Source organism: Cornus florida, unplaced genomic scaffold, assembly GCF_030987335.1.
Source record: "Cornus florida cultivar Cherokee Brave unplaced genomic scaffold, ASM3098733v1 CherokeeBrave_3.0.0_Hap2_Chr08, whole genome shotgun sequence".
NCBI classification, from domain to species: domain Eukaryota; kingdom Viridiplantae; phylum Streptophyta; class Magnoliopsida; order Cornales; family Cornaceae; genus Cornus; species Cornus florida.
In genome coordinates this window covers 12,494,963-12,517,200 of record NW_026775578.1, presented here as the reverse complement: position 1 = coordinate 12,517,200, position 22,238 = coordinate 12,494,963, and the positions used below count along the sequence as shown (strand labels likewise).

The following is a 22,238-nucleotide window of genomic DNA, read 5'->3' as shown; positions in this document are numbered from 1 at the left end:
GCTAAAAAAGCCAAGTGAAAGCATTAATTTCTTTTGTTTCAATTCAATCTTCACATATATATCACAGATTTAAAGATGATGCACACCAAGTCCGAAACAGATTCAACCAGTGTAGCTCCAATCATCACCGAGATGCTTCTTCATTGTGTGTGTGTGTATATATATATATATATTAAATTTATAAGAGCATTATTGGAAGATAAAAGGAAATTTTTAAAATTTTATATCTTAAAAATGTAGCGCGTATAAGACTAAGACTAAAATTTTAACCAAATAGTTATCTCAAACTCTTCTTTGATCATTTTTTACTAAAATTTTAACAAACAGTGACTTCAAACCCTTCTTTAATTATTTTTTTCAAACTTGCGGATTTATACACAATATAGACGTTAGGGTATTTTTTTGCCCGTTGTTCTATGATCCGAAGGACATTATTGCAAATTGAAGCATTTGTGTACTTGATGGTAACGTGCCAAGCACGTGCACTTCTGCATTTCTCTTTTCTCAAGGGACCCAATGAAATATTCATAGTTTTTGTTGAGTTCACATGGACATGGTCGTTTGGAATCCAATGGTCTGTCTCTTAACCATTTCTAACAACAAATGATCCATTCTTAGTACAGTATATGACTAGGAGTATGAGTTCATTATTGCTAACCGTACGAACGTTTGCATTGGAAAAAACATTTGACCAGTCAAATCATTTTAGAAAAATTTAAGGGACATTAATAGACACAAAAATATATATATATATACACCCGGTCAAATAGACCAATCCACCGTCACAACTGTATTATCAGTCTCATACAAAATATTAGAAGAAATAGATTGAAAACAAACCTAAAACTTCATATTAGATGTTGTCAAGTACAAACTTACTTTTGTAACCTTAAATAAATAAATACACACACACCACAACATGTCAACAACATAGTTCAAATGAGTTCAAATGAGAGGTTGAGTGTTCAAAACTAAGGGCAATACTATGCGTGTGTGAGTGAATTTTTCACGGAATAATAATAATAATAATAAGCAGAAAAATATTTATATACACACCTTTTCTCAAGTAAATAGGAGAGACCTCAAATATATATCTGTATAACATACATGATCTACTAGTTCTCCCACTAAAAAAAATTCTTAGTATTATTTCCTCTGTTTAAAAAAAAAGTCTGTTTTGGGGAACCATCACGGTTCCCCAAAAGAGACATTTTTTTTTTGGGGCGGAAAGAACATTATTATTTGGCAAGTTAATATTATTCATAGCATTAGCAAATCTTCTCACTCAAACCATCCTAGAGGTTGTGCAGAACGCCAGTAGAAGCCCAATTCGACTCAATTTCGTCACGAGATGAGTGAGTTAAGCACATCACCCTAATTTAAATATTTGGAATCATATCTGCTCTTCAAATAGAATAATTTAAAAAATCAAACTCTCTGACTGCTGATACAGATGGAAGCATGTGAATGTGAATATTATATATCTCCCAACTTAATTAAGGTATAATATAGTAGTATTAGTACCTCTGACTCATGTAATCCAGTGTTTATAGTCATTTACTAAGCAAGAAATCTAAACTAGGGGTCTCTATAATTAATCTCCCATTACCTGATAAGATTACAACCAAAAATTGATATCTCGAAGAAAAAGACTGATCTTTAGAATTCTCAAGCTTTTTAGCAGTAGAGCTGCTCTCACAAGACTGATCATTAGTAGGATTCATCCATCAACAGTCTCTTGCATAAATTATATCATGCTTGCATTTTATGCATTTAAAAGGAAGGAAATATATATATATATATATGCTTAGCAATAATGTAGAAACTAAAAAATAAATCCGCCATTGGATACCTTGCATGGGACAGTGGAAATGGTACATTCCAACCAGGGAAAAAACAAATGTACAACTCATTATTCTGAAAATTATTGTCCTTACCACTATAGTTTGACAGATACCTTCTACATCTCTCTCACACACACATTGCCACTAGAATTACAGTGATTCTGTGAATAAACTGTAAGCAAATTTAATGTATTAACTAGGCTTCCTCTAGAGTATTTAACTGTGTATGTGAAGGGATATATATATATATATATATATCATAAATAAATAAATAGGAGCACCATACAACCTTCCCACGGATATTGGGTTCTCGCCCATGGACTATGTATATGCATAGGCATATAACTTAATTATGTTGAGCTTTGATTTCTTTTATATGAACTCCTTTCATTTACTGCACCCCGATCAAGATTAATAATACTTCGGAGCTGCATCAACTTGGATTCATTCCCCAAATACTCCTATCTGGAGGCAATCTATTTTTACAGCTTTTGTCGATTGTGCAGTAGAGACCAAATTTTTTGGCTCATTGAGCTCTTTCAATTTAACTTATTGATCAACTTGATCAAGTAACTTTACAAGTAGAGCCCAATTGACATTTAAATGTATAAGATTTATTTTAAACTAATCATTTGACTTACTCAAACTGCTTCGTTAAAACTGATTAGCATTTTCCGTTACACTCCTATCAGGGTGTCCAGTGGTATATTATTCAAATCGTAATAATCTTTTCAACCCATCCTCAAAGAAATCCTTGTATACAAGTGTATCTTCCTAAAAGTTGTAATAAAATATAAGATAAAGTATGACTGTTGTATGGTGCACCATACAGGAGTCGTATCTCCATAAGAAATGATGGATCTCCAAAAGGAGGTTCAAGAACCAAAAAGTTCATACAGAAGAAAAATTAGATGGAGACATGGAAGCACCAAAGCAGTAAAAAAGTAAATGCAACATGCAAACACACAAGAGCCCATACAGATGATTGCAAGCATAAGCATGTGCTCCCAACACTAAATAAACACTAGACAACACCCACATGAAGGCTTTTCCCCTCTTGTCCCTAACTTGCTATAAATAGATATAAACGCTCCACTACAATATGGTCTACAATTTTCTACCATCTCTCTCTCTCTATCTCTATATCTCTCTCTCTATTATAGAAGGAAGCTAAGGAGAAAAGATCAACCTCAGAATCTGCCAGTGGTAATGGAGTACTACATGGATGAGAAACGGAAACTGTCGAAGGATGAATCGAGTAGCTATTCCTCTACTTCTTCAAAGTCATCTCTCATGAAGAGCTTCTCACAAAAGAGCTCCACCTCGAAGTCTCCCCTTCTAAAGAGTTTCTCCAAGAGCTCTTCTTTCAAGTCTAATCTCTCAAGGAGTTCTTCACAAAAAAGCACTTGTTCCAAATCTCCTCTTTCAAGGAGTTCTTCACAAAAGTGCTCTAATTTTAGCCGTAAATGTAGTAGCTTGGCAAAGGAACAGAGGGCAAAGTTTTACATCGTGAAGCGCTGCGTCACAATGCTTGTGTGTTGGCATAAGCACGGTGATTCGTAAAGGAAAGAGATCTAGCCATATAGAGAGCCTGAGCAAGAGGACAATCTTTATCTTTGCTCCCACTCTCTCACTTTTCTGGCAGATGGCTATTGAGTTTGTTTTCTGCCATCTCATTGAGAAGAAGTGATTAATACAAAATTTTCTCTTTTATGTATTTAGATTTAGATTCAAAGATGATGAGCAGTAAGCTTACAAATTTTAAACATTAATATGACATCAGTAGTTCTCAATCAAATCCAATTACTCAAAAAAAACTCCTCATTTTGTGTTTGGAGGGTGAGCTGTATTATTTGTCATCTCTTTCATCTTTTTTTGTGTTCCTCTTCTTTTTTCAATCTTGTTCTATATTTATGTTCCTTTTTTCTTGATGAGAGAGAGATTCCCTTCAGTCATGGGAACCATAAAATACAAGAAGACATAACTAGTAAATAGATCCACATAGGGAATGCAAATGCCCCCTTTGGAGAAAGAAAGAAAGGGGATCTGTTAAAGAGTGAGATCCCAAGAACATATAATACCCAGAGATTTATTTTGATTTCAATATCAATTTGGGAATTGAATCCTCTTGTTTTGTTGCTCACCAATATCTATGCATCCTTTAGTTTTGCCATGTAAGCACCATAAGAGTTGTTTTTCTTTCCTTTTTTTCCCTGATGACTAGAGGGTATTAGATTATTCCCATGCCATTCCTTAATCCGGAGAAAACTTGGTGGAGCTGGTGCTAATGAAGGCAAGTCAAACCTCAATGTTGACTGTGTTACCCTCGGTGGGGTTACACCACTATTTCTATTCATACATTTCAGAGGTGCCATATTGTTGGCTTGCAGCTCTGTTAGCAAAGGGAAGACGATGAAGAACAATTTGCCATCTGATTCTTACAAGCTGAAGTCTTACTCAAGATGAAGAATGACATTTTGGGCAATTGAGATTTGAGACAAATGCATATTTCTTCTCTAATTCCACAGGAAGTCCAATCTACCAATGCCAACCATCTTTATCAAGTATCAAGTGTGGGTATGTGATCTTTTTGGCCTCCTAATATTAGGTGTAACATGGTCTCCAAAACACCAAGCACTTGCTTGATGGGAACAAAGTGTGTCGGTGTGCCTTAATTGCCCAAAAGCTTCATGGTTTCCTAGATGAAACTCATTTAAGTTTGAATAGTAAGAGATTAAGAAAGCATATAAAGCTTTAAATAACAAATTCAATCCGGGCTTCAGCTCATCTCTCCCTTTTGAGAACATGCTTGTTGGGTCTGTCTCTAGCTACAGCTTTGTCTAACACATCTTATAGCCACATCCATAACAAGTATCTGACACATATCTACCCAGAATTAGAATTCATTCTAGTTCCCATATATTTAGCTAAAAATCACATGCCATAAATTACAACAAATAGGCACATGTGAACAACGCTTCATCCAATTAGGCTCAACCAGACAAATTCAGCTACATGCTTCATCCATAGATGTTGCAACTTTTTCTACATTAGTAATAGCTGCATAGGATTATCGCTGCCCGTGAATGAATGTACAAGACCAAGCCGACCAGAGATCAAGTTTAATTCAAATTTCCTGGATCTAGTTAAGAATTAATTAATTTTCTACTAGATAAATCCCTATCTTAACCATTTTGAGTAGGTCTCATAGTTATAAGCCACGCTACTTTAACCACGGTCAACCTAGCTAAACATGCCTTCATCACTAATCACTATCTCAACAAATATCATCTTTGTCCCCATTTTCCTTGCATTATTGTCAACCAGAAAAATACTCCCATCAATGCAACCATTTTGAGTGGTGATTGTCGGCCCAAGTCATAAGCTTAAGTGCAACATGTCTAAGCTCACTTTTGTAGATGACCTTGCATTTTTGTGTCACCATGGACTGATTGGGCAAATTGAGGGTCGAGGATTATAGAACGGTAAAGCCAATTAATAAGGACAAGCTAGCCCTCCAAGGCCATTCATACTTTATTGCGCCCTACCAAGAAAGTATGGAATGTTATCACTTATTGAGTTAATCATACTCGGGTCCTAGCTAGCTTTTGCCTGGTTCTAGTCTTATTGACCATGTTCTACAAATATTTGAGCTACTTTTTAAAAAAAATATACAATTCCAGAATGGAAAGACCTCCAAGGCATTCATTTTCAAAGAACATCAGAAGATTCAAAATACAAGGTCCTTTGTCCCTCTCTCCTCCCATTCAGTTTTTGCCACCATCTCCCACAGATCCGAAAGTAGTTCTTAATTCCTCCAAAGCATGAGTGTTCCGGGCAATGTTGAATCAACTAAAGAAAACATAAGGTGTCTTCATAAGCCACTTTAATCTAATGCACCTCATTGATCCCTCCCCACTCTTCTTCCTCGCCTATTTCATTCAATGAAAGGAACACCATTGTCCCTCCTTTGTCCCTCTCTCCTCCCATTCAGTTTTTGCCACCATCTCCCACAGATCCGAAAGTAGTTCTTAATTCCTCCAAAGCATGAGTGTTCCGGGCAATGTTGAATCAACTAAAGAAAACATAAGGTGTCTTCATAAGCCACTTTAATCTAATGCACCTCATTGATCCCTCCCCACTAGTGTCTTTTGGCCCACCATTAGACTCTCATTATCAATAATAATGTGTCACTGTGCATTGCATATTGACAAAGCATATTGCAATAAAAAGAGTAGAACACTTGGTGTGAAAATTATATGCCATTACTCAAAGCAAGTACACTTGTAAGTTACACACAATTTAATTCAGCAAAATTTGTGTTAAATTATATGCGATTATTTGATACTTAATCCACAAGAAGTCCCACTAATTCAAAGACCGGTTATGATAATATAAAAAAAAAATACAGTATATTGTCACTTCATCATCATCATCAAATTTAAAATAGTCGATCAAAATGCAAAATCAGAACATATTTCATTATGATATTTGCTTTTGCAAAATAAAACTCATATTATCATATCAAATCGAAACTCGAAACCTAATGGATTAACTAATGTAAACAACAGTAAGCAAAAGCGCAAACCTAATTATTTGAAAACAAAGGTTCGCTTACCTTGCCGGTTCATATCATCGATCACTCGCCCCTCTTTTGGTATGCGCAAAATGGTGTTTGAGATATTTTGTAGTGGAATGATAGCAGTGGGGCCGGCCGAGGGAGGGCGGTGGTATGCCATCGATTGGTCACCGGAGTTTGTCAAGCGGCGTCACTTCTCCCACCGTCAGAAACCGAGTGTTGTGTTCAGTTAAGTGTCATCGGGAAATAGAGCCACGTCACGAAAGACACATGACCCACGTTAATGGGTTGGGTCTTTGTCCGCCACCTAAATTGAGCTAATCGCGTCTTTAAGTTTTACCCAAAGGAAATTTCCGGGATAGACTAATTTGAGAGCTAAAAGTGCGGAAACAATAAAATTAAATTATATATAATAAAAATTTGAGTAAAAGTGTACGCCAAGACCTACGTCCTTCCCTCCCAATTTTTATTTTTTTTTATTTTTTTAAAAGGATAAGTTTTAATATCTTTTTATTAAATTAATGCTGAATCAATTATACACAAATGTTATTTTTTATAAATTTAATGTAAGAAAGTTAAAAAAATAGTACGTTAACTTTTCCATTCGGACATTTATTTTGAAATAATTAAAAAATATTATTTTTTAAAGTATAATTTAATAGTATTTTTTTTACTTTCTGACAAAACAAATAATTGTGTGTCTGAAAAATTATTGGATACTCTGGATAACTAATAACCGATCAAAACTATCATATTATTGTATTTTGTTTTTTTCGGGCTATTAATCAACAGTCTAACACAATGGGTAAGTGAATAATGAATTTTTTGAGCGAAACGTTAATCAGTTTTAGTTCTCGTTAAGTCATATCATATATATATATATAAAGAGGTTTGGTATAATATGGGATTCAATTAAAGAGAGAGAGTGTGATTAAACTTCCCACAACTCCTGAATGATACAAAACCGCCTCCACAAGTTTCTTCTCTTTATTCACAATCGACTCTTGCGGAATATTGTGAAAAGCAACACAAACAAACAATCAACCAACCAACTCGGTAGTGAAGTTGACTTTTAACGACACTTCTCTATGAATCTTTGTCACATTAAAATTAAAACATACAGAAAAGGAAAATGAAGAAGAATTATTAAAAAAAAGAAAAAGCCATGGCAAAGGTAAATCCTTAGAGGAAGATTCTCAGATTCTCAGTAAAAGGTCTTAACACTTGGGAAGATCAGACGGTGGAGGAAGCAGCTTCTGATTGGGCAGCTTCCCATCCAAGACTACCCATGCCATCTTCAACCCCCAGCTTATATGAACTTCGAAGTGACAGTGCATGAACCAAACCCCTGTACAAGAACATCATGTATTTTTAATAATTAAGTTGTTAACTTAATTAGTTAATTATGAGACTAATGATAAATTGTATAAATATCATAGAATTAAATTTCTTCATTAGTATGTGCCACCATAACCATTAGGTCCATTACCCAAAAAATTAGAAAAATCAAAATCTATCTAGTAAATTAACATATTGCTACTCTGGCCTAAAATAGTACTTGAAAATATATATATATTTTTAATAATGTTTGTTCGAACTTCGAAACAAAAGCTTTTATACTTTAGATATGTTTCAGGCCTAAATTATCAGCTCAAATATCAAATTTTCTGTAACATAAGGACTACTCACCTGGGTTGTCAGCTCGAAACCGAATGGCCAGCCATCCACCAGACGGCACACCAATTGTATTCCTCTCCACGGGATCAACAAGGTTGAAGTTGGGAGGGTCCTTGTTAGGATCAAAGTTTCCGAACCCTTGGCCGACGACGAAGAAGTTATAGCCATGAAGATGGAAAGGGTGGCTTTCAGCCCCAAGAATGCTAGTGTCCTGCAAAACCACTTCAACAGTGGTGTTAAATGGAAGCACCACCACCTTGGTCCCATTGACCACATTGGTGTTATTGGGCTGTGTCCCAGTATAGTTGAATGGCATTAGAGGGTTGTTTGGGAAATCTGTGGCATAAACCCCTTTGGACTGCCCAAAGAAATGGGACTGAAGGAGTGCTCTCGTAGGCAGAACAAAGGAGATGTTGTTGACCGAAGCAGCAAATTTTAATCTCGTGTTGTTATTAGGTCCTTGACAAGTTTGGTTTTTGGGGCACGGGGTGGTTCCAAGGCCTACGGTGAAGAAAAACCGCTTTCGGACAGTTTGGGGCACTTTAGCAGGGAATTGAGAATTGGCCAAACTCCGAAACTTGTTACTGAAATTCGCGGCGAATGAGGTAGCATTGATTGGTGGGAGGCTTGGGAGTAAAAGACCTTTCGGAGAAGATGAACCAGATTGGTTTTCGTATTCAAGAACTCCGGCAACTGTGGAATTGTCGAAGGTGCCACGACCGGTGAAATATGGTCTAGCCGCCATTAAGAAAGTGGCACTAGGTGGATTGAGTTTGGTCTTGAGGAGCACATTGGTGGTTTGTCCTGGTGTAATGAGGACAATGTCTGTTTCAAATGGCTTGACATATATTGCATCAGCTTCAACCACCGTGAGGGTGTGATTTGCTATCCCGAAAAAGAGATCATCATTCAGTGCAGCGTTGATCAAACGGAGGAGATATGTCTTCCCTGCCTTAACCCTTAGCTTAAATGTATCTGCGGTTGTGATTCTGATTTAGTAATTAACTTAATTGTCTAATTTGTGTATTCAATTAAAGAAATTTTGAAATATACAATACCATTTTCAGAACAATTGTACAGTGGTCCAGGGAAGCCATTAATGGTGTATGCATCGGAGACATTTGGACTTCCTCCACTCTGTAGTGCCTGGCTAATAACCGCCTCCTGATCAACATTCCACCACTCACCTGTAATTCAAAGTACTATATATAATATAGTTGTCTGAACGAAATTTAGACATTGCCTGCTTGGTTCGATTTTTTAAAACCTTATCGTGATCTCAAAGAATGTATATTTTTTGAGAGAAAATTATAAAAAGAAATTGTCTAAAAAAGGATTTTTTTTAGAAAACAGTCCGAATAGACTTTTATTATATTTTTTTTCAGAAAACTGAACCAAACATATTACTTTTTTACTACAGAATAATAAGTATATTATGGGATTAAACTGATGGTGTTCCGGGGTTGGTTGTTACCGAATGTAATGGGGACTTCTTTGTAGGGTTTCTGAAAAGGGTAGGAGACATGGCGCTTGGGGAGGATGATAACTGGTCCATAAAGGGTAGCTCTTAGCCAAGAAATGTGGGCATGCCAGAAGAAAGTGCCTCTCTGGCCAACAGTGGTGAAGTTGTAGACATAGGTCTGGCCGGTTTGAATGGGGCACTGAGTTATATATGCTGGTCCATCTGCCCATCCGTTCCGAATTTGTCGGATTCCATGCCTGTTCTCATCATCCACCATTCATCAAATGCAATTAACATTAGTAGTCAGATTGGTAATTAAGTTATACAAACATTAACACAGATTATATTCACATGCATAACAGACCATATAATAGTCAGTAAAATCAACGGCTGTCTCTAATTTTTTTTTTTTTTTTGCGATCCGGACTTTACCCTACATGAATCGGAAAAAACTCGGCCTACAAAATTTCTAAAGAATTATTTGCATGATTAATCATGAGCTTCATGAGTAACCAAGTCTCTAATTTTACTGTTGTTCTCAACTGGTATTTAAACTTTGGGCGAGGCTTATTTTGGGCTTTTGCTTCTGTTCATGGGCCTTCTGTTGGGGTCGCTTATGGTCTGCTTTTCTGCTTCAAGCTTTTAAATTTCTCAGCCCATTTGTTCTGGACTTTGTGCTTTATATAAGTTCTTCATGTATGCCCCTATGCATTAGCATACTCTTTCTGTCCATTATACTTGTGCACTTATGAGACACACAGTAATTTGTTTCCCTTTTATTGAAATTTTTTAAAATAAATCAACAAATTAGACTTTAGATGAAAAAATATGGCCATATATAATTTCAATTGCATGATCTCACATTGAATCACATTTTATTATTTCTTTAATAAAAGATTTCGGAAGATTTGAGAAAGTGTCATTTTTTTCTCAATTTCCAAGCCTCCAACAAACTATCAAAGCATGACACATCATCATTTTTATAACTACTTATTATAATTGTTTCTTAAATACACAGTTTTAATCCGAGCAATGATGATATTGTAGTATTTGTCAGTCATATTTAAACTTGGAGATACTTGAATAAATAAATAAAATTAGAGATTCTTCATGTCCGTTAAGGGTCTTAAAATAAAGAAGATTTAAAAATCAAAGCCAACAACTTCAAAAAATAATAATAATAATAATAATAATCAATTTAAGAAATATTAAGGAAGCAAAAATTTCACATTAAAACAGAGCGACAATTTTGAAAATTGTAAAATTGTAGAAAATTCTAGTCAATTAGTCAAGTATTCTAAAGTTAAGTAAGTCAAGTCTCTAGATTGATTCAGAGAAAGTTTAAAATTGAAAGTAGCTAGGCCTTCACTTGTAGAACCGAAATACTAGAACATCTTCCTTGGAAGGTAATACAAAAAAATGATTCGAAAGAATATTTCACTTCCCTCCCACCTTTCTAATAAAAATTCAATTTTATTTACTTCACACTTTTATTTGTTCATGCAAAGTTAATAATAGACCATAAAAAATCAAATAGTGTAAAAAAAAAAAATCAACAATGATATCAGAACACAAAGTCCTCGAATTGAAGAAAAATCCAACAAAAAGAATGGCAAAGCTTAAACAGCTTTGGATTTTTATAATAACAAGATGAAGCTAAGGAATTAAGTTGATGGTTTCATGTATACCAATGGATGCTGACATTATTCGGAACATGATTCACCACCTTCACCAGTATACGATCACCTTCTCGAGCAACAATGCGAGGCCCTGGAAATTTTCCATTCACAGTCAGCATGCTCTTTGTGTGACACAATCTGGTTACATTTTGCAACCTTACCTGCATTAATATTAATGAAACACAAAATCAATAAAAGCAAACGCTTCTTATATATAACTAGGGGATTAGAGTTAATGACACATACATTGAACTTGTAATGCCTTGTATTAATGCCTGCATTTGTTGTAACTGCAACCTCAGGACACAACCAAAAACAGCTCAAGACACATAGTAAAGAACTCACAAATGCTGGTGTTGGCATAAGAGAAGCATGCATGTCTTGTAACCAATATTAGAAAGAATAAAAAGCTTTGTGAAAGTTTTTTACTAATTAGTATGGAATGACTACTCAGCGAACCTGTTTATATAGACATGCTAGGGTGTGTTTGGTTGGGTAGGTAATTAAAGCCAAAAAATAAAAAAAAAACATTTTAGAAATGAAAATATATAGAAATTGTGATAATAAAAGAACTTTTTTGATTTTCTAGTATTAGTGATCGGAGGACATTACCGATCTAGTTGATAGATCAGCCGTTGTTCCAAAATTCCCAACCATTAATCTTGATGATCAAAACATACTAAAGGATCACCATCTATCCATGCTTATCAATCAATCTTTCCATCAAGTCATGTTTGTGTCCATGTTAATATTTTCATGTACGAATGCGTGAGACAACAAAAGAGAAGGACATTTGGCCCAAACATCCTCATTTTTCATCACTTATTAGTTAACCAAATTGACTGAATTTGTAGTTGCACCAACCATCCCCTTTTCTGATGAAATAAAAATTCTCAACTTACATGTTCTCTATTCTCATATTACTTTCTGTTATTGCATATACCATATTCAGTTGGACCGTATATTCCTGAAATAAATACGGTACATTACATCCTTTTTTATCAATTCATACTATTAATTAGGCGGCAACTATCCTAAGAGCATCTTCAACTTTTGTGTATATATATATTTTTTTTGGTGTAAAGCTGATGTGTCATAATATATTTATACAAAAAATTTGGATATATTATTTATTTTTAGCTTTAGTGGTTGTTGTATATCTTTTGTGTAAAAATATATTTTCCAATAACAACCAACCAGTATCATGCCTGGAGCTACATAATTTTTACATGTTATGCTTGGAGGCACATAATTTTTACAAACTTACTTAATATACTGTTGATTCGTTAATAAAATGAGAAAAAAGGAGGAAAAAAGAAATAAACTGATGTGACTGTGTTAAAAGGTAATGTAAAATACACAACAATTTTAAACATTGGTGATATGGCAGTGTCTCTTAACACACTTTTGGAGATTAAAAAATAAATAAAAAATTTACATATTATACATAGCAGTGTATATTTTACAAAAAAATAAAAAAGAAAATAAAAATTGTTTTAACAAATTGCTGCAGATGCTCTAAGTAAGTTTAGGGGTATATTTTGGGCAATAACTTAATCTTTGAGTTAGATTCACATTTGAATCTAGTTCATTAGAAAATTACACACCATTACAGTGATGTTATAACGAAATTTTTTTAAAAAAATAGATTTTCTTTAAAATGAGTTTCATTTTATGTTATCTTTTTCCTTTTTAGTTTTTTAAAAAATAAATATATTTAAGAAAATTTTAAAAATTGGTCCAAGCTATTATCATTTTAATTAACGAGGCACCATTATAAAAAACATTTTGAGAAATTTTTAACACTACTGTGCCAATGAGTTATCTATATTAATTTTAATTTAATATTAAGGTGCATTTTCATCATCATAACATTAATTAGCAACAAATTCAATAAATAGGGGGTTTCATGTCAAAAAATTTCTCTTGCCAAATTTTGAAAGTAAAAGGAGTTTTATACAATTTGCCCTTATATATATATATATACACCATCATCGTGGACAATATATATCCATCATCGTGGACAATATATATATTGTCCACGATGATGGTGTATATATATTATTGTCCACTTCCACGTGCACTCAGTAATTATCAAGAAATTGATATTATTAAAAAATATAAATAATATTACTATTGTGACATTAACCACTTGAGTCCAATCCAAGACTAAACAACAATTATTTCCTAATCACAATGAAACAATTTTATCACTTCAAAATTATTTATTAATAGTATTAATATTATGTGTGGAAGTATTATTTTCCCTCCTATTTCACTTTTCTAACTTGTTTTTATGGAATATTAAAAACAATGAAAACGGTAGCCCGTTATTTACTGGACAAACCTCAAAAAATGGTAATGATGATTGTTAGTTCATTGACGCAGGACTTAACAGGTAAATGACACATTGGTAGCAAAATTGGTATTGCAGGTTAGAGGAAGTAAAGTCCACATGAGGAAGTTTGTAAGCTCTAAGCAAATTAATTAACATTACAACTGATGGAGAGACGAATCACACAAATTCTTTGAATCATCCGAACTCGCATTTTAATTTACTTAACATTGTTGGAACCAAACCTTCTAGAAGCCACACAAATTATTTTTGATATAATTGGATTAGTTCAAAGCAATTATTTATTATTATTATTATTTTTGGGTAAATAAGGCGTGTTAACATTCCTTATAAAGACTCCTATGTATATACTCGTTTTGTACAATACATTTCATGACGTGCATGATATATAAAAAATGATAGAATCAAATGATGTTAGAAGGCAATAAATTGAAACATTTGGAGGCATCAAACTCAAAGTCACGTAAAGTAGGAGTGAGTGCAAAAGCGGGAGCAAAAGCTAGAGCGCGAAAGCGTTAAATTATATATATATATATTTTTCAAAGCTTTGTGTTTTTTTATTTATTTAAATCCATATTTAAATATATTTATTATTTTTTATTCCATTAATGATATATGTAATAAATAAGCTAATTTTTTTATAGGTGGTTTATTTGTAATATTCTCCAATTGGAAAGTTTTTTAATGGTATATTTTCAAACATGTACTATATATGTGTTTGTGTGTGTGGGGTATGGTAGTATAGCAATGCTATACAGCTGAGCACACGTGCAGTTTAAGTAATTAATCTATATATTGAGCAATAATGTAAGTAATAAATGCATATAATATAATATAAGTATTCCATATCACTGTAACAAATTTAGCTATATAAAGTAAATTCATATGGAAATCGTGAATTAGGAAAACAAATTCGCTAATTGTAAAAATTGAATTCGCTGAATTTTGTGCGAATTTGCTCCCAAATCACAAATTCACCCTACTCACCCCTTGTGTTCCAATAATAAAATAACACATAGCTTTAATAATAAAATCAGCAAAATAAAAAAAAAAATAAAAAAAAAAATTCGGATCAACCCGTTTAAATTGGGTAATCACCCTTTTTAAATTGGGTAATCACCCTCTTTCTTTCCCCTCTCTCTTTCCTCTCTCCACTGTTCTTCTTCTTCATCCTTCCTCTTTTATATCTGAAATGACAGGTCACCAAAACTTAGCTACCAATGGCATTGGTTGATTGATCGAAATACAAGCATACCACACAATTTATCATAGGGGTAAGTGCAAGAAACACCCTCGAAGTATACATTTCATAGCACTTTCACCCCTATTTAAAAAGGTGTGCAAAAAACACTCTTATTCTTTTCAATTTGTGCGAAAACACCCCTCAATTAATATAATGTCCATTTTACCCTTTTACTCTTCCAAAAATACCCCTACCAAACCAATCTTGTTGATGCCAAGGTCACATATATTGCAGACGATCGGGAAAACTACCGGAAAGGAAGTGGGTCAGAAGGTGAGTTACTGTATCTGTATATATATATATATATGTGTGTGTGTGTTATGTGTTTATATTGATTATGGATTATATCTGTTAGCACTCAGTAGCTTTTTTTTTTTTTTCTTTGAACCGGGTCCTCTAACCTCCTCTCTTTCTTTCTCTAACAGATGGGCGACAAACCCATCTCTCCCGCGAACATAACCACCAATTGCCACCTTCTCCACATTGTTTTTCTCTTCCTTTAACATGAAGTGCAGTTCGCCGGATCGTTGTCGCCTCTCCCTAATTTTCCCTGAACGGTACTTCAACTCCGGCCTCGACCCATGCCCAGATCCCAACTCCGGCCTAGGCTCTTCATACTCGCTCTTAAGATAGTACCAACCAGACCTCAGATCAGCCGTGGTTCCTCGCCGAGCAACCTCATCGCCGGAATCGCGCCATATCCTCACCGCCTTATGGCCTTCTGCCGCTACAAATCAGTCTCCTCCAAAGGTGGTTTCCCCTGCCACGTCGATTGAGTTGTCCGCCGGAGACGCCGCCGGATTTTCATGAAGCCTATACATCGAACTTAAGATAACCTTACAAATTGATTTTTAAGTATGAATTGATTTGAAAATATCTTTGTTGCATGAGCTATACGAGCATCGATTTGTGAAATTCCTCATAAATGGTTATACTTGGTAATAACCGGATTTTTAATTAGGCTTTAATGCTTCCTCATAATCGTCGGATTTGTGAAATTCCTCATTAATGCTTCCTCATAAATGAAATTCTTCATTTGTGGTTCATCTTACTTGATTCATGCCTGATTTTTATTTTTGGGAACTCTTTAGATATCATTTTGGGTGGTTTTGATGTCTTCCAAGGAAATTTGGGGCGGGTTTATATAAAATTACAAGAGTTGATTTGGAGCTTTTGGGGGCACAAATGGGTTTCGTAATTGCTATGTACTTTAATTTATAATTTTTGTGTTGTGCCGTTTCGGAAACAGAGAATGTTTTGGTAGTTGGTGTGAAGATACATGGCCGTTGTCCGCCGGAGACATCGCTGGATTTTCATGCTTCTTCCCCATTCCAATTCCTAACAAAAAGGGGCTGAAGAAGGTGAAGAGCGTTGATCCCATTGCTCACCGACATCGCGCATCGCCGATTCCCATTCACAGACCCGTTATCTCCTGTACTCCCCGGCAACGTGTGTGTGTATATATATATATATATATATATTATAAAATGTGTTGCTAAGGGCATTTTAGTCCAATTTTTTTAAGTAGGACCCATTTGCACAAATGTTATAGTTTAGGGGTGTTTTTTACACGGGTGGGGTGCAATATGCACTATATGCATAATATAGGGGTATTTTTTGCACTTGACCCATTTATCATATCAGGTCCCTCATCGGTGCCAAGCTAGCCGATCACGCAACAGAGCCAAGCATAATCAAACACTCTCCCTGGCAAGGACATTAATCTAGGTATTGAATGGGGTCACGAAAGATTGCTTCTCAGCCCAAAGGAAAATTAGGGTTTTGGATACAAATCAAAAATCAAAATTTCTCGTGACAAAGAGAACTTAATTGGTTCGATTTCAGTTTTGTCCAAGCGTTTGGTGTACTGAGAATTGGGATACATATGGGAGGTAACTTTGACTTCATAAAATATTTTATTTTTTTTAAGTGAACAATTAAATTGTGACAAAATTATCTTTAAAAGGTCACTTTCTTCCTCCTCTTTTTTGTTTTTTATTTTTTTATTTATGCTCTTGATGGTCCAGGTTGAGTTTTACTATGGACCATTGAATAAACATACAAGGCTTTTCTAAGTTTTCGTTACCACCGTGTCATTATTGATTGATGATGTCTCATGGAAGTGAGAAGAAGAAGAATGGAGAGTGAGTAGGATGTGGGGTTTGGGAAGCCATGAAAAAAAGAAATAAAGGAGAAAGGGTGAAGAAGAACAGTGGAGAGAAGAAAGAGAGAGAGAAAAAAGAAAGGGTGATTACCCAATTAAAACAGATTGATCTGACCTTCTTATTTTATTTTTAGGATTTTTGGTGATTTTGTTATTGAAGTTGATGTGTTATTTTGTTATTGGAACACATAAAGGGTGGATATGATAAAACAACTCGAGTAGTTATAAGCATTGTCTAAAACGAAAAATGGTATTATTTATTAGGAAATTAAATCCAAATGAGTAAACTCCAAGCAAATTAATAGTACATCAGATGGATACGCGACACCAACTTACACGACACCAACAAACTTCACTTCGTCAAATTTCTTTACTCCCCTTGTTTTAGAACCAACCTTCTAGAAGTCATGTATCCAAGGAATATTCAGGTGAAAGTTTATTTAATAAAGATTTAACTAACAAATTGCTGATAAATCATGTCTAGTTAAAGTGATTTGATTGGCCATTTCAACCTATTTCCACGTCAAAGAAAACCAAACGGATTCATTTCTTCATCAAGTTTCATCACTAATTTTTGCATCTAATTAATGACCATAATCTATAGTTACAGGTGAATGAATTCTAACGTGTGATAGATATGATAAAATGATTATTAATATATAAATTTGCAATCACCACCTCCTTTGAAGGGTATGTCTAGTTAAAGTGATTTGATTGGCCATTTCAACCTATTTCCACGTCAAAGAAAACCAAACGGATTCATTTCTTCATCAAGTTTCATCACTAATTTTTGCATCTAATTAATGACCATAATCTATAGTTACAGGTGAATGAATTCTAACGTGTGATAGATATGATAAAATGTTTATTAATATATAAATTTGCAATCACCACCTCCTTTGAAGGGTATTATTTCATTTTAGCATTTCCCTTAAATTTTCCCTAAATTTTCCATCATTAGGATAATTCCTAAAGAGTTCCAAAAAGACATTAATTTTTGTAAATATTTTCCTTTATATTTTGTTTGCAACATTTGGAAAGTGATAAATTTAACATATCTTGTTTTTTCCGAACATGAGCTCCCTGGCTGCTTGTGAAGAGTCATCTTTGATAATTATATATATATATATATATATATATATATATATATATAGACTATAGAGTTGAAGAGTCGTACTACGAATAGTATATGTGTGAAGTCAGAAGAATGGCTCACTGGCTTGAAGAGTGATAGCATTACATATAATATCTCATAAACATATATACCTCATGGTGGACGTCAAATGTTTTAAGAAATGCAAGATAAGTCACCAATTCTTAGAAAATGCATAATAAAAATGTGTATAATGTACTTAGATGCATAACAAACATGTATATATTTCTCTTTTGTCTCTCTTTCATTCTCTTTTCACTCCACTCTTCTCTTTTCTTCTCTTTTAGAAGTAGGCCGATTTGTGGTCGGGTTTGTTTTTTGGTGGTTGGATGTTCATGTTAGTTTGTGATTTGCTTCAGTTGTGCTGAATAAGGAGTCCTTTTGCACAACAATATGATATGTTTGGACCGTCAAAAGTCCTAACAGACAATATTGGCATGTTTTTTAATACGATTTTGACTAGTTCATTTTGAGAGATGAGAAACTCATATTCAATGAAAACGCCCAACAAAAAAGGCTAGCTTACTACCAAATTTCATCGTTTTTTTTTTGTTACAAGACTAAACAGATTTGGATTCTTCTGATATTGTACATTTATTTTAGTTTATTGATTATGTTTTATCTACTATTTTTTCTTTTACTCTTTCATTCTCTTTTCACTCCATTGTTCTCGATCTTTTCTTCTCTTGTAGAAGTAGGCCGATTTGTGGTGGTGGTTTTTTATTTATTTTTTTATTGGTGGTTGGATGTTCATGTTAGGAGTACTTTTACACAATAATATGGCATGTTTGGAGTTCATTTTGAGAGATGAGAGACTCATATTCACCCAACAAAGAAGGCTAGCTTACTACCAAATTTCATTGTTTACCTATGCCATGAAATTGCAATTTTTTGTTAGAAGCTAGACTAAACAGGTTTGGATTCTTCTGATTTTGTACATTTATTTTAGTTTATTGATTATGTTTTATCTACTGTTTTTTTCTTCTTCTCATTTTTAGAGATAGGTTTCGTTACGATGTTAGGTTTTCTCTAATTATTCCGAATAAGATACAGATTCATAAATAATATTTCAAAATTATTTTGTAAATATTCATAGCTTCTGCTGCTTGAAAAGAGCAGCTTGATACTGCCTCCATGGTAGACAGTTTAGACATGGTTTTAAGGTTACAAGATAATCGGATATATTGTACATAATCACTGAACAATTTTCTCATGCTTATTTGTTTGCTACTTAAATAAATCCTTGCAAATTAGTTTTCCTGAAAAAAGTTGCTTTGATATCAATTATTCCACTCAATTATGGCTTCCAAATGCCAAATAGTACAATAGATCCAAGAAAAAGAAAAAAAAAAAAAAAAAAAAAAAGAAAAGGTTTTGCAATCCTTTTACATGCACACTCCGGCAAGTTTATTATACAATTCACAGAAAACCATTTTCTGTACAAGTTATCTAATCCCAAATCATAACTACAGCAATAACACCCACTCCAACAAGCACGGCAAGAAACCTGAAAAAAGGAGTGTCGAATTTACAGTGACCTTGTGGTTTGAAGCCTTTTGCTATAAGATGGTTGATGGCAACATAGATGAAAACTCCACAAGCAACACCCATTGCGATAGCATAGGTCCAATCAGCTGCGCGGCCTTGAGTTGTGGCATCAATGGCAATGCCTATCCCTACTCCAACAGGGCTCGAAATGGCAAAGGCAAAAGAATAAGCCACCGTCGTCACTAATGGCCTCTTTGGCATCATCCTCAGCAGCGCAATCCCCATTGCAATGGCTGCGAATATTTTGTGCAACGAAATTGTCCACAAGTTCCTCCATGCATCCCCCTTGTTTGCTGAAAACAAAATTTATTGAATGATATAATGTATAGTAATAGGGACCCTGATCCCCTCCATTGTTAGGATCCGGTCTTGTGCGTTCTATGCATCAAAATCCATTTTGGTGCACAGGAATCTTACTTGGATTAGACTCCGTATCTGTGTACCTACACCATATTGGTGTATAGAAAGCACAGAATCAACTCCCGCACAGGAGAGATCCTCTTCCATAGTAATAGTACCAAGTCTCAATGGTATAAATAAGAGTAGTGGTTATTGATCAATAGTCATGGTAGTACCTACCTTTCTGGATAATTTCTAGTCATTTTGGTAGATAAAGGACTTGTTAGAGCTAGCTAATGTTGGTTTTAGTTTCAAATGAAGTTCTAGATTCAAGAACCAAGCTCAATGGAGATATAAATGAGTAGGTTCAATTGCAAAGTAATGAACACATGCAGTGGTGAGAGAACATTATATATATACATATATATACTAGTTTACCTGCTACTCCAACAGCTATACCCTCAAAAACTGAATGGAAACACAAGGCAAGGATTAGAAGAACTGTGTCCCCAAACGACGTCGTCGTCACAAGAGTTGGGTTGAGATCCATTCCTCCTACCTCCTCAACTGCATGATCCTCATGAGCTCTGCTTCTGCTTCCTTCTTCCACCTCCACTTTGGCTTCTTTTTCCCCTCCCCTCGTAACGAAAACCACTATGCAGTCACCAAACATGGTGAGAAGATAACCCACAGAGGCTAACATGAAAGCAAAAGGGTATGTTTTTGTGGTAAGATCTCCAAAAGTGGAGGCTGAGTCACTCAAGAAATGCATCAGGGATGTACCAAGAAACACCCCACCAGCAAATTGAGTGCCCAAAAGAAGAAAGCTTTCGTTCCACCGATAAAAATAAGGCGAAACTCCGCCAACAAAAGTGCTCACAAGCAGAATGATCAGACACCATATTTTCACCAGAATCAAGCCTTTTGAATGCAAATCGTGTGTGTCGTGATTGTCACCTCCGTGACCATTGATCAAACATAATTGTTGGAAAAAAAGGAAAACTACTATGATCAAGGAGGTTGACTTGAGAGGTTTGAATGTGGCCATGAATGAGCTTTGTTGAAGCCCTCTCTCTGTGTCTCTATCTCTTGTTTGAATTAGTCGTTAGATTAGTTACTACTAGCAAAAGATATAAAAATACAAGAGCTTGAGAAGCAGATATGTTTCCATGTCTTGTTTGCAGTACAGTTTTGACTTTGCAAGATTTGTAGTACACTACACGCCAGTTATACAGTGTAGCCGTGGACCGATCTCAGGCCTTGATCAAACAATTGCACCCTATTTTTATATGGACTGATATTTTATTAATCATTAAGTTATACAATAATCATTGCAATATTATGCGCATGTTTCAGGGTCGAATTAACTGTATTTTGTGAGTAGTTTCGTCACACCATTCTGATGGTGACAAATTGTTGAGGTTTTATTACAAACTGTATAGGGTGGTTTCAATTTTTTATCAGAAAAAAAAAAAAAAAAAAAAAATCAATCTTTGATATAGTGCATGTCATGCAAAAACTTTTTTTTTTTCGGAAAGTCATGTCATGCAAAAACTTACCATCCAAACAAGTGAGAAGTCTCGCCATATTTTTTACCGTCATCTGACATTAATTTTTTTAAAAAAGCATACCAAAGTTGCTCCTAAATTGACTCATCCAAACCAGGACAACAAACTTTGAAGATGTTTACATTTGACTATTACTACGTTGGGTTAGACAAATTTTGCCTGAAAGAAAGCCTGATAGGTAGGAATGTGATGATATTGGTAATTACATTTATTAATAATTTCTTACTTTATTTCCTTTTTTATTACTCATTAGTCAAAATTCACTATATATTCCAAATATAACAATACAACTGTGGTAACATACTGACAAGCACAAATGGATACATAGGGCTATCGGGATGACTATTTTTCCCAATCGGACGAGTTTTTGCCCCGTTTTATATTTAGTGGGGCAAATTTGGTAACAATTTAAATGGGTTTGGAACGAGTGTGATGAAGTAATTAAAAACTCAAAATAGGTTTATGACAAGGCGGATTTAATAATAAACTTGCCCCGATTATATATGTATTTTTAATTTTTTTTTATATATATTTAATATTTTTAAGACTCATGTTATGTTGCTAGAAGTGATATTCACTACTTAGTAATTTAAAAGTTAGATTAGCTTATTTATTAGCACATTGAC

General features: G+C 34.4%; 3 protein-coding genes across 3 annotated transcripts; 1 reads left to right on the top strand and 2 right to left on the bottom strand.

Moving 5' to 3' along the window:
- The first annotated feature begins 2,944 nt into the window (after positions 1–2,944).
- LOC132268406 (small polypeptide DEVIL 13) lies at positions 2,945–3,859 on the top strand. Its single transcript, XM_059769256.1, has one exon. The coding sequence runs from the start codon at positions 3,054–3,056 to the stop codon at positions 3,405–3,407; it is 354 nt and encodes a 117-aa protein (XP_059625239.1). The 5' UTR covers positions 2,945–3,053; the 3' UTR covers positions 3,408–3,859.
- A 3,476-nt stretch (positions 3,860–7,335) lies between these two features.
- LOC132268405 (laccase-17-like) lies at positions 7,336–11,619 on the bottom strand. The gene is made up of 6 exons (XM_059769255.1): positions 11,488–11,619; positions 11,251–11,402; positions 9,575–9,819; positions 9,159–9,287; positions 8,113–9,075; positions 7,336–7,771 (listed from the first exon to the last, which is right to left on the bottom strand). Exons 1-6 carry the CDS (start codon positions 11,617–11,619, stop codon positions 7,641–7,643), a joined length of 1,752 nt encoding a protein of 583 aa, XP_059625238.1. The 3' UTR covers positions 7,336–7,640.
- Positions 11,620–19,366: 7,747 nt separating this feature from the next.
- LOC132268404 (zinc transporter 1) lies at positions 19,367–21,180 on the bottom strand. Its single transcript, XM_059769254.1, has 2 exons — positions 20,483–21,180; positions 19,367–19,998 (listed from the first exon to the last, which is right to left on the bottom strand). Exons 1-2 carry the CDS (start codon positions 21,090–21,092, stop codon positions 19,607–19,609), a joined length of 1,002 nt encoding a protein of 333 aa, XP_059625237.1. The 5' UTR covers positions 21,093–21,180; the 3' UTR covers positions 19,367–19,606.
- Between the last annotated feature and the right edge of the window lie 1,058 nt (positions 21,181–22,238).

Coding starts and splice junctions, on each gene's coding strand:
- LOC132268405 (XM_059769255.1), bottom strand. CDS start 11,619: ATGCATGCTTCTCTTATGCCAACACCAGCATTTGTGAGTTCTTTACTA. Junction 9,288..9,574: donor AGAAGTCCCCATTACATTCG/GTAACAACCAAC, acceptor TTTGAATTACAG/GTGAGTGGTGGAATGTTGAT. Junction 9,076..9,158: donor GTACAATTGTTCTGAAAATG/GTATTGTATATT, acceptor TCACAACCGCAG/ATACATTTAAGCTAAGGGTT.
- LOC132268404 (XM_059769254.1), bottom strand. CDS start 21,092: ATGGCCACATTCAAACCTCTCAAGTCAACCTCCTTGATCATAGTAGTT. Junction 19,999..20,482: donor TATAGCTGTTGGAGTAGCAG/GTAAACTAGTAT, acceptor TTTTGTTTTCAG/CAAACAAGGGGGATGCATGG.
- LOC132268406 (XM_059769256.1), top strand. CDS start 3,054: ATGGAGTACTACATGGATGAGAAACGGAAACTGTCGAAGGATGAATCG.